General features: G+C 42.7%; 1 protein-coding gene across 3 annotated transcripts in view; it reads right to left on the minus strand.

The window, feature by feature from the left end:
• Nucleotides 1-13,136, minus strand: part of Dpf3 (double PHD fingers 3) — a 242,640-nt gene that overhangs the window by 48,911 nt on the left and 180,593 nt on the right. For 2 of the 3 annotated variants that reach the window (XM_048362472.1, XM_048362473.1), the window contains exon 8: nucleotides 10,123-10,251. In XM_048362472.1, coding sequence (XP_048218429.1) covers nucleotides 10,123-10,251 — 129 coding nt within the window. Of the gene's footprint in view, nucleotides 1-7,095; nucleotides 7,403-10,122; nucleotides 10,252-13,136 lie in introns of those variants that run through there. The other variant, XM_048362475.1, reaches the window with a different exon arrangement.

Below are 13,136 nucleotides of genomic sequence, written 5' to 3' on the forward strand. Positions count from 1 at the left end.
CATAGATCAGAAATGTAGGGGATGGCTATACCTTTAAGACCTGGGGGCTGCTTGGCTGCTAGCCCCTCTTACTCCCTTCTGGGTTCTACTGGAAGAGATAGCAAACCAGCCCCGCCTTCCGCCTCAGCCACATGTGATATCGTAATGGCGCCAGAGACCCCAGAAACCCTGGTGCTTGGGGGGCTATGGTCTCCGCCCATAGAGGAAGTTCTGTGACATCATCATGATGAGCAGCTTGTCAGCCTATCACTAGTATGCAGTTAATCCCTCCCCTTCCTGCCACCATTACTGTTATATAAACCTCTCCCCTGATTAAAAACTTTGAAAGAAGCTCTTGAAGCATCCTGGAAGGAGCCCACGTGTGTCACGCCTTTGTTCTTAGTGAGTCAAGGGGGAGGAAGGGCATCTTCGCGTTCACACATGGGTTCGAGGCTTTCACGTGACCCTCATTCCGGCCTTGCTACCTGCTGGTCAGGCAGCTCGTGCGTGAGAATGAAAGGGGTCACACGAGAGGTGGACAGACAGACCACCACAAGAAAAGGCACGGTTGTGAGACAATTGTCAGAATTGGAATTAGAGCTATAGACTGCAGAGCTGTCTCCATGCTAATTTCCCAATTGTGATCATTGTGGTTATTTATACAATTAAGTGAAGAATATATAGGAATTCTTGTACTAATTTTGTAAAGGTTTTTGTAAGTGTGAAATTATTTAAAAATCTAAAATTTTATGTTTTCATCATCAATTGAATACCAATATGGAAATACTTAGAAAATCTAATGGCAGGCTGATGCTGATGGCTCATGCCTGTAATCCTAGCTACTCAGGAGGCTGAGATCAGAGGATAGCAGCTCCAAGCCAGCCTAGGTAGGAAGTTCCTATGAGACTATTATCTCCAATTAACCACCAGAAAACTGGAAGTAGAGCTGGCTCAAAGTGGTAGAGCATTAGCCTTGAGCTGAAGAACTCAGGAACAGCCCCCAGGCCCTGAGTTCAAGCCCCACAAACAAAAACAAAAACAACAAAAAAAGAAAATCTAATGACAGTATTTGTAAGCTAATAACTCAGTTCTGATTGGGATCTTCCATCATTCTGTTAGTCTGTAAATCAACCAAATGGAATGTTTTTTTTTCCTATATTGCTCATTTGAGTAGGCAGTCAGAAATTGCTTTAATCAAGTGGTTAATTCAGTGTTTTAGTATCAGAAGCACATGAGTACGTCACCAAAACTGGGTTGGAAGTATTCATTCTTTGACACTTAATCATCCCTAATCATTCAGAAAGCTCAACCTGGGTTCTTTGAGGAACCGCATGAGGACTTCAGTATTGCTTCTTCATAGAGGAATCCTAGGTTGGTCTTATTGTTTTGCTTTTGTTTTACAATATTAAATATCTTTTTCTCAACCAAACCAGGTCTTAAAATAAATACTTCAGGGCTGGGGATATAGCCTAGTGGCAAGAGTGCCTGCCTCGGATACACGAGGCCCTAGGTTCGATTCCCCAGCACCACATATACAGAAAACAGCCAGAAGCGGCGCTGTGGCTCAAGTGGCAGAGTGCTAGCCTTGAGCGGGAAGAAGCCAGGGACAGTGCTCAGGCCCTGAGTCCAAGGCCCAGGACTGGCCAAAAAAATATATAAATAAATAAATAAATAAATACTTCAATACTTTTTGCTAATTTTACTCAAGAAATCAGAAGAGGTCTGAAGATGGAATAAAAGTATTAGAAGACGAGACACCATGTGCTGACCCTAGAACTTCAGACCAGTAATCTGGACTGGACTTCCCTTTCCTTACCAGTAATATGGTTGTTGTAAGTAGTTTCTAGTCCACTCCATAGAGTTGTTTAAAGAATCATCATGGCACTAGTGGCTCATGCCCATAATCCTAACTACTCGGGAGGCTGAGATTTGAGGAGTGTGGTTCAAAGCCAGTCCAGGTAGGAAAGTCCTTGGTACTCTTATCCCCAATTAACCACCAAAAAGCCAGAAGTGGTGCTTCTGGCAAGTGGTAGGGCACTAGCCTTGAACACAGAAACAGTACCCAGGCCCGGAGTAAGCATCAGGACCAACACAAAAAGAAAGAGTTGGACACCACTGGTTCATGCCTACAATCCTAGCTACTCAGGAGGCTGAGCTTTGAGGATTGTGGTTCAAAGCCAGCCCAGGCAGGACAGTCAGTGAAACTCTTCTCTCCAATAAACTACTCAGAAAGAGCTGGAAGTGGTGCTATGGCTCTAGTGGTAGAAAGCTAGCCTTGAGCAATAAGAAGCTCAGGAACAGTGCCTAGGCTCTGAGTTCAAGCCCTAGGACTGACACAAAAAAAAAGAAGGGAGGGAGGGAGGGAGGAAGGAAGGAAAGAATGAAGAAAGGAGGGAAGGAAGGAAGGAAGGGAGGGAGGAAGGAAGGAAGGAAGGAAGGAAGGAAGGAAGGAAGGAAGGAAGGAAGGAAGGAAAGGTCATCCTGAGATAATGCTGGTTATATATCAAGATTGTGGCGGGGGAGGGGGGGGAATGTCCACATGTCCTCCCCATGAGGCACAAAGAAACTAAGGCAAAGCACGACTACAACTAAGTCACATGGCCGATCATCAAGACCAGAACTTAGAATTTTTCATTCGTCTTCTACAATCTACTCTCCAAGACCAAAATTGTCTCACTCAGAAAACCAGCAACATAAGCAACTCCATTTCCAACAGCTAAACCATTTCCCTGTGGACAAATTCCTAGTGCCCAAACTTTAAGTACATGTTCAAGATCATATTCATCAGATGTAACAGGAGGCATATTGGGATAAAATTAATTAATTTTATTCCACTACGAAGTGAGAACCTCCAAACAGCCTTTACTTCTCTCCCCGAGTAATGATCTGGGGTTCCCTCAAGTGCTTTATAAAAGCAATATCATGCTGTAGCCCATTAGGTGCACAGAGAGATGCAAAGCAAGCAGGAAGACTTAAAGGGATAGTATTGATGAGAAACATTGTGGTTTTAGGGGGTTTTTTTAATATATATAAATTAAATCCTCCCTAAAATGCCAACAATAAATTGGATTACTGACATTAAACTACCTTTAAAAATTAAATGCACATTTCACCTCATTCCTAGTGTTAGAATGATTATGGTATCCTATCTCTATATAGTCTTAGTAACACAAAGATTCTATTACTCTGGGTTGGAAAAGACAGCCATCACTTATCTCAACAACAGTCACCTTTATATCAACAGTTTCCCCCAAAGATTTGAATGTTTCAGTAAATTTTGGATACCTATGGCTAGTACTCAGGAAATTAGGTGACATTTCTGAAGCATTCTAGTGAGGTTTTACTGAGAGGAAGACCAAGGAAACTGGCCAGATCACTTTCATCTTGATGATTCTAATTTCCTTATCATTTCAAATTTTAAGTGGTCTTATTTAACAAATTCAACAACACAAAGGATAGGCACATTGGTGGCCACATAGCTCCAGCAATTTCTCATTCCAACAAGTTCTCTTTTTCTTTCATAGGCATTGGAAGGTAATGTCTCAAACAATGGGTTAGAATGTGATTTATCTAAAAAATTCTGTGTAGACCTTCCGAAGAATTCTCTGGGCATGGTGGTTCACACCTGGAATCCTACTTACACAGGAGTCAGAGATCTAGAGGACTACAGTTTGAGCCCAGCTGAAGAAAAAGTTAGCAAGACCCAATCCTAACCAATAGTCCAAGAGTGATAGCACACATCTGTCATCTTGATTACATAGGAGACATAGGTATAAAGAATTGCAATTCAAGGCTAGCCCCAGAATTATGAGACCCTGTGGAGCCTTAGGTACGGTTCTTGATCTAATTACTAGGCCTCAGTCTCTTTATGTAAATTGACTGAACTCTTTCAAGGAAAATACTTCAAACAATATCATACACACACACACACACACACACACACACACACACACACATCGTTGATGGCTGTTCCCTAGAGAAAGGGAAATAATGACATAACATCAACCATCAAGGTAGCTGGAAACCCAGGACAGCAACTTTCTCTTCCTCTATCTTGTTCTTCAGCATGGTCTTCCTTAGCCTTCAGATGCTTGCCTCTAAAATAATGTCTATTCTCTCAAATGTAATTCTCTTCAGGATGACTTTTCTCAAGTGAAAAGGAAAGGCTTTAAACTTAACCATCTTAAAAGTTTCTTTCATTTTTTTTTAATTTGAAGAATGTAAATTATGATTCTGCTGAGAGAGGCTATAAGGAGAGTCAGACAGATGCTCATATGACACCAAATGACATTGCTGTTCTCATATTTATACCATCAGAGAAATGGAACCTCAAGCTAGCTAGTAAAAAAGTAAACTTTCCAGGCACTGGTAGCACCTGTAATCCTAGCTACTGGAGAAGCTGAGATCTAAGAATCACAATTCAAAGCTATCCTGGGAAGAAGAATCGGTGAGATTCTTATTTCCATTTAACCAGCAAAAAGCCAGAAGTGGAGGTGTGGCTCAAGTGGTAGAATGACAGCCTTGAACAAAAAAGGCAAGCAAGTGTGTTGAAGCCCTGAAAAGAAAGAGACAGACAGACAGAAGGAGAGAGAAAAAAATAGAAAGAAAAAAGGAAAGGGGAAAGAAGGAGGGAGGGAGGGAGGGAAAAGGAAATTTAGACAAGCAATAGTTATTTGCAGAGGGTTTGCCTTGTTAGGCAGTTTTAAACTATTGGCTCTCCATTAGAATCATAGCTAGACTCTGAAATTAGGTGGCCTCTTTATCATTTATTTTAATTATGTAGATTAAAAAATATCCCAAGTACAAAGCCAAGTCACCACTGATAATTCTAGTACCATGAACCATGAACTAGATAGATTTCAAATGACTATAGATTAAGCATACTTCTATTAACATGGAAGCTCACATTTCATCAATGAAGTCATAGGTTATGAATCCCCTATGTGAATCAAAGGAACAAAATACAGAAATGGAAAGTGCAAGAACAGGCTTTATCCCCTTCACAGAAATCTTCTAGGATCAACTATGTTGTCTTTGTTACACATATGAGCTTGCGGAATGATCTCACATTGGAGGCTCATGCTATATTCTCTAGCAACACGACCACACCCAGATTAGGCAGAACATCCCTAAATGGGGATAGGAGGCTGTTACTCACTTTCCCAAAACTGAGAACAATGCTCAAGAAAGCTTATACTCATCTCAATGAGGAGAAAATAGGAAGCCCTTTCTGTCTCAGGCTACCAGAAAGCACTAAGGTCCTTACTTTTACTGGGTTGGTTTTTCATGTTAATGAGTGCTCTAATTCAAAGGGTTCTACCAAGGCTAGAATGTCAAAGCAGACCTTCTCAAACATTTATGCTTTACTGACACTTCTTTGGACCTCTCAACCCAAGTCAAAACGAGCCTGTGTTTTCATGGAGACCAGAGACCCTGGCCACATTTCATGGGAGCTCAGACTCTTCAAAACATCCCACTGGAGTATTGTGCCTAATCAGGAATCTTGTTTAATTTGGACTCATCGACTTAGCAGGGAAACTGGTACCCAGAGCATAAATACTACCCTGGACATGCAGTGCCCCATGGCTGCGTCTCCTTAACCCTACCCAAGGCCAGCAGCCAAGTCCAGCCTGCGTTCTCTGGGCTTGACTTTCTTGTCTAGCCAAAGGACACAGAGTCAGCCAAGCATTTCCCAAGCCACTCTCTCTTGCAGTTGAAGCTCAAAGCCAGAAGCTTTTCATTCTCTGCACAGAGCCCCTCTTGTAGCCCAAGCAAGCCTCAGCTCCATACCCAGGGCCTAGGCCCATGTGGGGAAGCATGCACAAAGGTCCCCATGGGCCAGGGAGAAGACACACCAGTCGCCACCTCCCACACTAAGAAGGAACCCAACACAACAAAAGAGCAAGCCATGGGGAGCCAAAGGAAAAAGACAAAGAAAACTGGGGGGGGGGAAAAAAAAACCAAAACAATGATGGTTTTGCCCTCATTCTAAGACAGGCCAGCCAGGACATACCTTTTGAGCAGGGCCCCACAGCTGTTCACAGGGACTGCCAACAAGGTCTTCAGTATCCTCAAGGCCTTGAGCAAGTGTCACTTTGGTTTATTTCAGCAGGTGCTATTGGAGACATAAAACAGAGTGCCTAGCAGGCACTGTATATATATATTTAAAAAAAATAAAAATAAAAAAGTAGAAGCAGAAACACAGGAGGCTTGATCATCCAACAGGCAGTTAGGTGTTTTAACCAGGGGCGAGGGGAGGGGCAATACACGATGCAGTATTATCCTTCCTTGATTCCATGAGTGCGGCCTTGGCTTGCTCTGTCTTTGCTGAGCCTGTGAGTGACTGTGGCTTATATTCTAGTCCTGTCTTTAGATGTTGCTCTTCACCGGTTGGAAAGTGTGGATAACCACGGCAACAATGGAACAGCAGCTCTGCGGAACGGAGGAGGAGTGAAGCCAGGGAGGCGGCGGCTGCTGGTCAGGGCCAGCGCTGGAGGGAGGCCAGACACGGAAGGGCCAAGCTTCTCTGGGATTGCTGCCATTTTTCTCACAAGCGGAGAGGAAGATTGAAGGGATCAGGGGGACATGTAAGCGGGGGGGGGGGGGGGGGGGGCGGGGGCAGGATCTGCCATGGGGAGCCACCAACTCCACAGGCAGCACCTTCCCATTGAGGAAATCCCCCCCTCCCAGTGGCTTACTTCTAAACAGGATATTACTTTGATTTCCTTTCTCTCTCTCTCTCAAAAAAAAGTCTGACTCTAATAATAGCTAGCATATATAAATAATAATTTTTAATACTATTGGTTCTTTGTTTCCAAACCCAGCATTCCTCTCCTCTTCATTTTACCAATAAATATGAAAGAAAAACAAAACAAAAAAACAAAAAACGGAGGAAATCAACTCTGCTCATGTCAAAAAAGTTCCCCTTGCCCCCACCCCCAACAAAGAGAAAATCCACCTAACTTCCTAATTTCTAGGGAAAAGAAATAGCACATCTTCATCTCTTGTGGTTTTGTTTTGTTTCAGTAGTTTGTGCTTCTGTTGTACATACCCAAAATAGAGGGATGGCAAGGGGAGCAGGGGACACATGGACGATGGGAGAAAAGAGCAAGGATGAGGGGGAACCCTAAGTTGTTTTTCATTTAAAAATATATATTAGAACCAGAACAACGACCAGAGTCAGAAGGAGGGTGGCTAATTGGCCAGTCAGTCCCATGGGCTTAGCAGCTGCCCTTTTTATTTGCTGTGGGTGAGCCCCGGCTACTGCGGCGTCCCCGGCAGGAGCGAGGCTCTTCCAACTCTTCCTCATCAAAGCCGTGGAAAGTTGAGGTGTCACTTTCAGACGTGGAACCGAATAAGTCCTCCGTGGTGTGTGCCGCAGCTGCTGCCTCCTTCTCCTTCCTGCCTTCTCCTCCCAAATGAGCTGACATGTATGATGAATATATCAGCACATGGGTTAAACAACACACAGCATCATTAATATTCTCATTACGTCATGACAGTGTCATTCCTAACAGCCATTGACACACCAAGAGGGACTAGGCAGGTTCATCCCCAGAGTTAAGGATTTGGGACACAGCACACATTTACAGGAAAGAAGACGCTCCCTCCTCCCCCCTGCCCCCCAGCCACAATCCCTTCCCTATAAAGGCCTTCCAATAAATAGCAAGAGAGGAAATATAGTCTCGCTCCTCTTCTGCATGCATGCTCACTCAATCCTGCCTCCCAGAGCTTCTCCTTAGTGGGTTTTAAAGCCTTGTTGGTATTTCTTTGCTGTTTCCATTGGTCTTTCTTTGAGCACTGTTTGCCTGTCACTTTGACAGTCAGCTTTACAAAGGTATTACTGTCAGGGAACCCATTCAAGGTGTTTAAACCTCCATCCATTTTATTTTTATTGGTACCCGCTTTCTAATCCCCTTCTTTCAGAACCCTTTCATTCTAGCCTTACACCATGTCGCTCATTTATACTGAAAGCAAAAAAGAAGTTGGAAAGTCTGATAAATGGTAGATAACATTCTCTTGAACCACTGGAGGAAATTTCTGTGATCTGTATTCATACACAAATGCAGCCATGCATGTACATACACACACACACACACACACACACACACACACACACACACCTACTAAACATCCCCAGGTCTCCATTATTCTGGAAAGTTTAGATTGGTAAATTTAACTCTAAACACCAAGAAGGTGAGAAACTGGGATTTTTAAACCCTTTAGAAAATACAGAATGCTGAAAGCTGTAAAGCTCAGGTTTTGACTTTGGGCTCCCCATAAGGCAGTGATGTACCTGTAAAAGTGTCAGCTTGGACATTCTACCTTCCCCCAGGGAACATAGGCAGCAGAGCAGACAGGCAGGGAAAAGAAACACAGCTCAACCAAGTTCACACTAGTCTCTGGTAAAACCCCAGGGGAGGCCTCAGAGAACTATCCACCCACCTGAACTTGTAACGGCCTGAACAGTTACACCCACAGACTCATGCCACCTGTGTATTCCCAAGGTATCAAACTATTTCAGTAACTTCCAATATGGATCTTATGTGATCCACCAAAATCAACCCCTAGCAATTACATTGAAAATATCTAAGCTGGTGTAAAATGACCCCTGAAGCAGTCGGAAAGAACCTGGGAAAGAATAGCTGAACGAAGTTGTGGAAAGAGAGGCTTGGTATAGGAAAATAAATAAATGACACCTTCCCACTTCGGATGCCCATAGATCCAAGTGCCACCATCTTTTGTAGAAAAGGGGGACATTGCAGAAGTTTGTAATGAGGTCCCTTGAGATAGTGTCTAACCTTAAGACAGCTATCTAACCTGTCCAAACCTGTGGCAGCCCATAATACTCTGCTTAGTGCATCTTCCCATCATGTGACCTTGTTCTTGACAGTAGAGGTTTTGTCTGACTGCTGCTCTTATAAAACACTGAGTTGAATTTCATTTATTTTAGTTTCCCTTCAAGTATATAAAAACCAGAGCCCACTACTATCACAGGGACCATTTTCTAGGTAGCACTGATGGAATAAAAAGTTCAATATCAAGAATCACATTTGGACCATCACTGATGGAATGGCACCAAAGAGCCACTCTAGTAGGGTCTTAGAGAATTTAGTGCTGAGAGTTATATACAGTAGAAACCAAGTCCTTTTCCAATTAACAGTTTGCCATTCAAGGCAATCTCAGGCCCTAAACATCCCTAGCTAGCATCAAATCATGAAAGAGCTGAAGGTAAGACTGTCAGACATGGCAAGGAATAACTGAGTCACTGTAGCAAGCCAACATGTAATCATCTCCATCTTCTCTTGGAAGGAATTGAAATGATAACTACACATAATGTATCACAAGAAGTAGGAGAAATGGCTCCATCTAGCACCATCCACCCAACCAAATTATTTCTCCTACTGGTCAGCAGTTGATGAGACCAAAGAAATACAAGACCATCCAAAATCCTCCCTGCCTTCTGCTTTGCTCTAGTTATGACACAGAACAATAGGAAAAATAAGCAGTACCAACCAACCATGTACAGGCAAAAATCATGGTGTAACCAAAACCACAGCAAAGACCTAAGTTCACTTTTAAAAAGGAAGGAAAAAGAACAAAATTTCTTTTTGATATTTCAGTTTTTGAATTGTTTAGAGATGAAAACAGTAGGCCAAGTCAACTCCAGATGAGCCCCTGCCCTTGTGTCTCCCATATTTATTTGTCTTTTCATTTTACTAGTCCGTATGAGAAAACGGGATGCATAGCCATTTATGGTGGTGTGTTGAGGTCACTACCCAGAAACCCAGGGAACTCTGGCTCCCACAATATCAAGGTGTGACTACCTTCCCAATATTCATGTGGATTTGCCCCCAGGTATCTCCATAAAACAAAAATATCTTTCATTACATGTGCATCATGCCATTCAAGGAAGCAGTTTGCTTTTATTTCCAGACACTCTTACCTTGCTATGGACTACAAACAACCCGCATGAAGGAGTGTTCTCCTCGTGGAAAGACTCCACACAAGTCTAAACATGCTCTGCTTGAAGCCATCACCACTGTACTGTCCCACCCCTCCCCAACCACGAGATGGTAGAAGAATGCAAATGGGAGACTTCCTGGTCTAGGGACACACAGGGCAGGAAGGGGCCACACTCACCAGAGCGTCCACAGTCTGCACACGACACCAGCTCCTCAGGCCGCCCACTCTTCTTGTTCATGCTAGAGCCCCCCAAGCAGAAGTCACAGTAGTTATTGGGAATGACTGTCCCATCTGGTCCTTTCTGGGCTGTGGAAACATTAAGAAGGGGGAAAAAAAGGAAGAAAAATTCCAGTTTTTGGCTGAGATGTGTTCTTCCTGCTTCATCTTCTCTTGTTAGTGTGGCAGAATCTGCTCCAGAATGCAAGGTTCTGTGACAACCAAGTTGTGATGGTGTTTTTGTTTTCTTTCTGATCCTTCTTGGTTGCCAGGTTTTACAAGTCTTGTGGAGTTTAATCATTACCATTTCCCTCGGCTCTATATTTTAACAGAAGCCACCTGGGTCTTATGACTGCATGTCTGGATGAATATCCAGGACCATCCAAAAGAGACTTACTAGTGCAATGAACTCTCAACCCTACATAACCAGCCTTCCAAGCCAACCCCCACATATTAGATATGGACTATAAACAGGAGTGACCAGAGAAAAAGAGAACAAGTCACTGGCTAGACCTAGGTTTTGAGAAATATATTCTTATCTAGGAGTTGTTCCTCCTCTTTCTAAAAGGAACATGGAGAAGTATTGGTGTCCAAGAACCACACTGAAGATGCTGTTAGGGACATTGATGAACATCCTTGCAGGAACACAGTTGTCTGCTTTTGTTCAGACTCATTTCCCTGAAACTCAGACTTGATTATCACAGACACTAAGTAATGTTCATACCCCAAGTGCCTAGAATCAGATCTAGACACAGGTTTGCTAAAATTTCAGCTCAGCTGCATACCACAGATGAGTCCAATGAGTTAGTGAGTCTAAGCTTAAGACCCTCACAAGTAACAGAACATACCATGTTAGAAGTCCTTAAACACAGGCAAAGAAAAATATTGGAACAAAGCCTGAGAAGAACAGCACATAACTTTGACTACCAGAATCATTCTGAATTTGAAAAAGCTTTAGAAAGGTCCTTTATGTGGGAGAAAAGCTTCCATTTTCCTACCTCTCTCTCCCCTTGTTACAGGGACTTCTTTGCCACCTTCACACTCCTTGATTGTAACTAAAAAGAAAAGTCTCTCTACTTGTGGGATAATCTTTAACCACCAGGATGCCTTCCTCCTCAGCACCCCCAATGTCTGCTGCTATTTTTCATTATTCACTGGCTAACATTAATCAGAGTCCCATAGGGTACAAATCTGTAAAAAGGAAGCAGATATGTGAGCAGAAATACCAGGCAGACACTAAGTGATAAACGGATTCACCCACTTTAATGTGATTCCCTCTAGCCCTTGCTTCCTCCATGCCTCTGTCTTGCCTCCAGGAATAGAAAACTTACCTGGGGAAGTAGGAAGACAAAAGCTAGGAGAATTATATTACAGAGGACTAACCTATTTATCAGTTGCTATTTGGATTGCTTAATCAGTTTCTAAGTCATTGATTTCCATCTTTAGGGAAGTAGGAAATGCTCTACTATAGAAGTGTTTGCTGTTTGGGGGAGGCAGAGGAGCTGGTCCCCCTCAGTGGTCTGTTGAGTATGGGCTTTCTTTCTCTGGTCATGTGACCACATCCGCATGGCATACAAAGTGGCTTTACTAATAATCTCCAAACACCAGTACCACCCTCCAAAACTACTATTCTGCTAATAAAATATGTTCCTCAGTGTTCCTTTTTTCCCCCCATTTGACTAACATCTTTGCCATTTTTATTTGCTTGCCTAAGAAGCAAATAAACTCACAGTTTCCTCATTAAGAAACAAATGGAAATCTATCAACTGGTGAATGTAAATTAAAGAAGGCGTATATTAAATTTAGAGGCTGGGGGCAAACCAAAGCTGAGCTGGATATAAAATACACAGGTGGCAATCACACAACTTAGAGAACTTGCTATATAAAAGTGATAAAAGAATCCCATGTACCTAATGCCACCCCCCCCCCGCAATCTATCAAGCCAGTTTCCTCATCTGTCTCTCTTGTATGTTCTTGAGGACTTCCTCTATGTCTAATTTGTTCCCAATTCACAAAATCTTCAAGTAACTAAGGAATCTGATGGTCTCCAATAATCCTCTGATTGTATAAGGACAAGGAAGTAAAAGAGAGAATGAAAGAATTTCCAGAGAATTCTTTACAGTATTCACCACTAAGGGATCATTGATTGAATAAATTCTTGAATGAAGAGCTACAAGGAATTAAAATTTCAGAAATGCTGGGCGCTGGTGGCTCATGCCTCTAATCCTAGCTACTCAGGAGGCTGAGGTCTGAGGATCATGGTTCAATACCAGCCCAGGCAGGAAAGGCCATGAGACTTTTATCTCCACTTACCCACCAGAAAACCAGAAATGGTGCTGTAGCTCAAAGTGGTAGAGCACTAGCCTTGAGCAAAAAAGCTCAGGGACAGGGCCTGTTCAAGCCTCATGAACAACAAAAATTTTTTAAAAAATAATAGAGGGCTAGGAATGTAGCTTAAGTGGTAGAGTGCTTGCCTAGTGTGCATGAAGCCCTGGGTTTGATTTCTCAGTACCACATAACAGAAAAATTCAGAAGTGGCGCTGTGGCTCCAGTGGTAGAGTGCTAGCCTTGAGCAAAAGAAGCTCAGGGACAATGCTCAGGCTCTGATTTCAAGGACTGGAAAAAAATTTTAAATAAAATAAATTTTAAAAATTCAGAAATGATCAGTAAGGCAACATAGATACTGAAGGAGGAAGTGATCTTCTGTAAATGATTAAATAAACAGAATTTAATAATTTGAAGGAAAAAATGTTATGAGCCCACAGAGTAAGAGTAATATCACATATATTTATCTGTATTTGTCCAGAGGCATGAGAAGAAAGTTAAAAATCTCACTGGTAGGCCCTGGTGCTTGCAGTTATAACATGCTAGTTGGCACTTTTCATACTGGTAATGACCCAGCACAACACTAACAGCGAGTGAATATCTATGCTTTATTTCCAAAGAAATCCTTTTTGCTTCAACCACTACCCTCT

The sequence above is a fragment of the Perognathus longimembris genome, chromosome 14 (genome assembly GCF_023159225.1).
Source record: "Perognathus longimembris pacificus isolate PPM17 chromosome 14, ASM2315922v1, whole genome shotgun sequence".
Taxonomy (NCBI): Eukaryota; Metazoa; Chordata; class Mammalia; order Rodentia; family Heteromyidae; genus Perognathus; species Perognathus longimembris.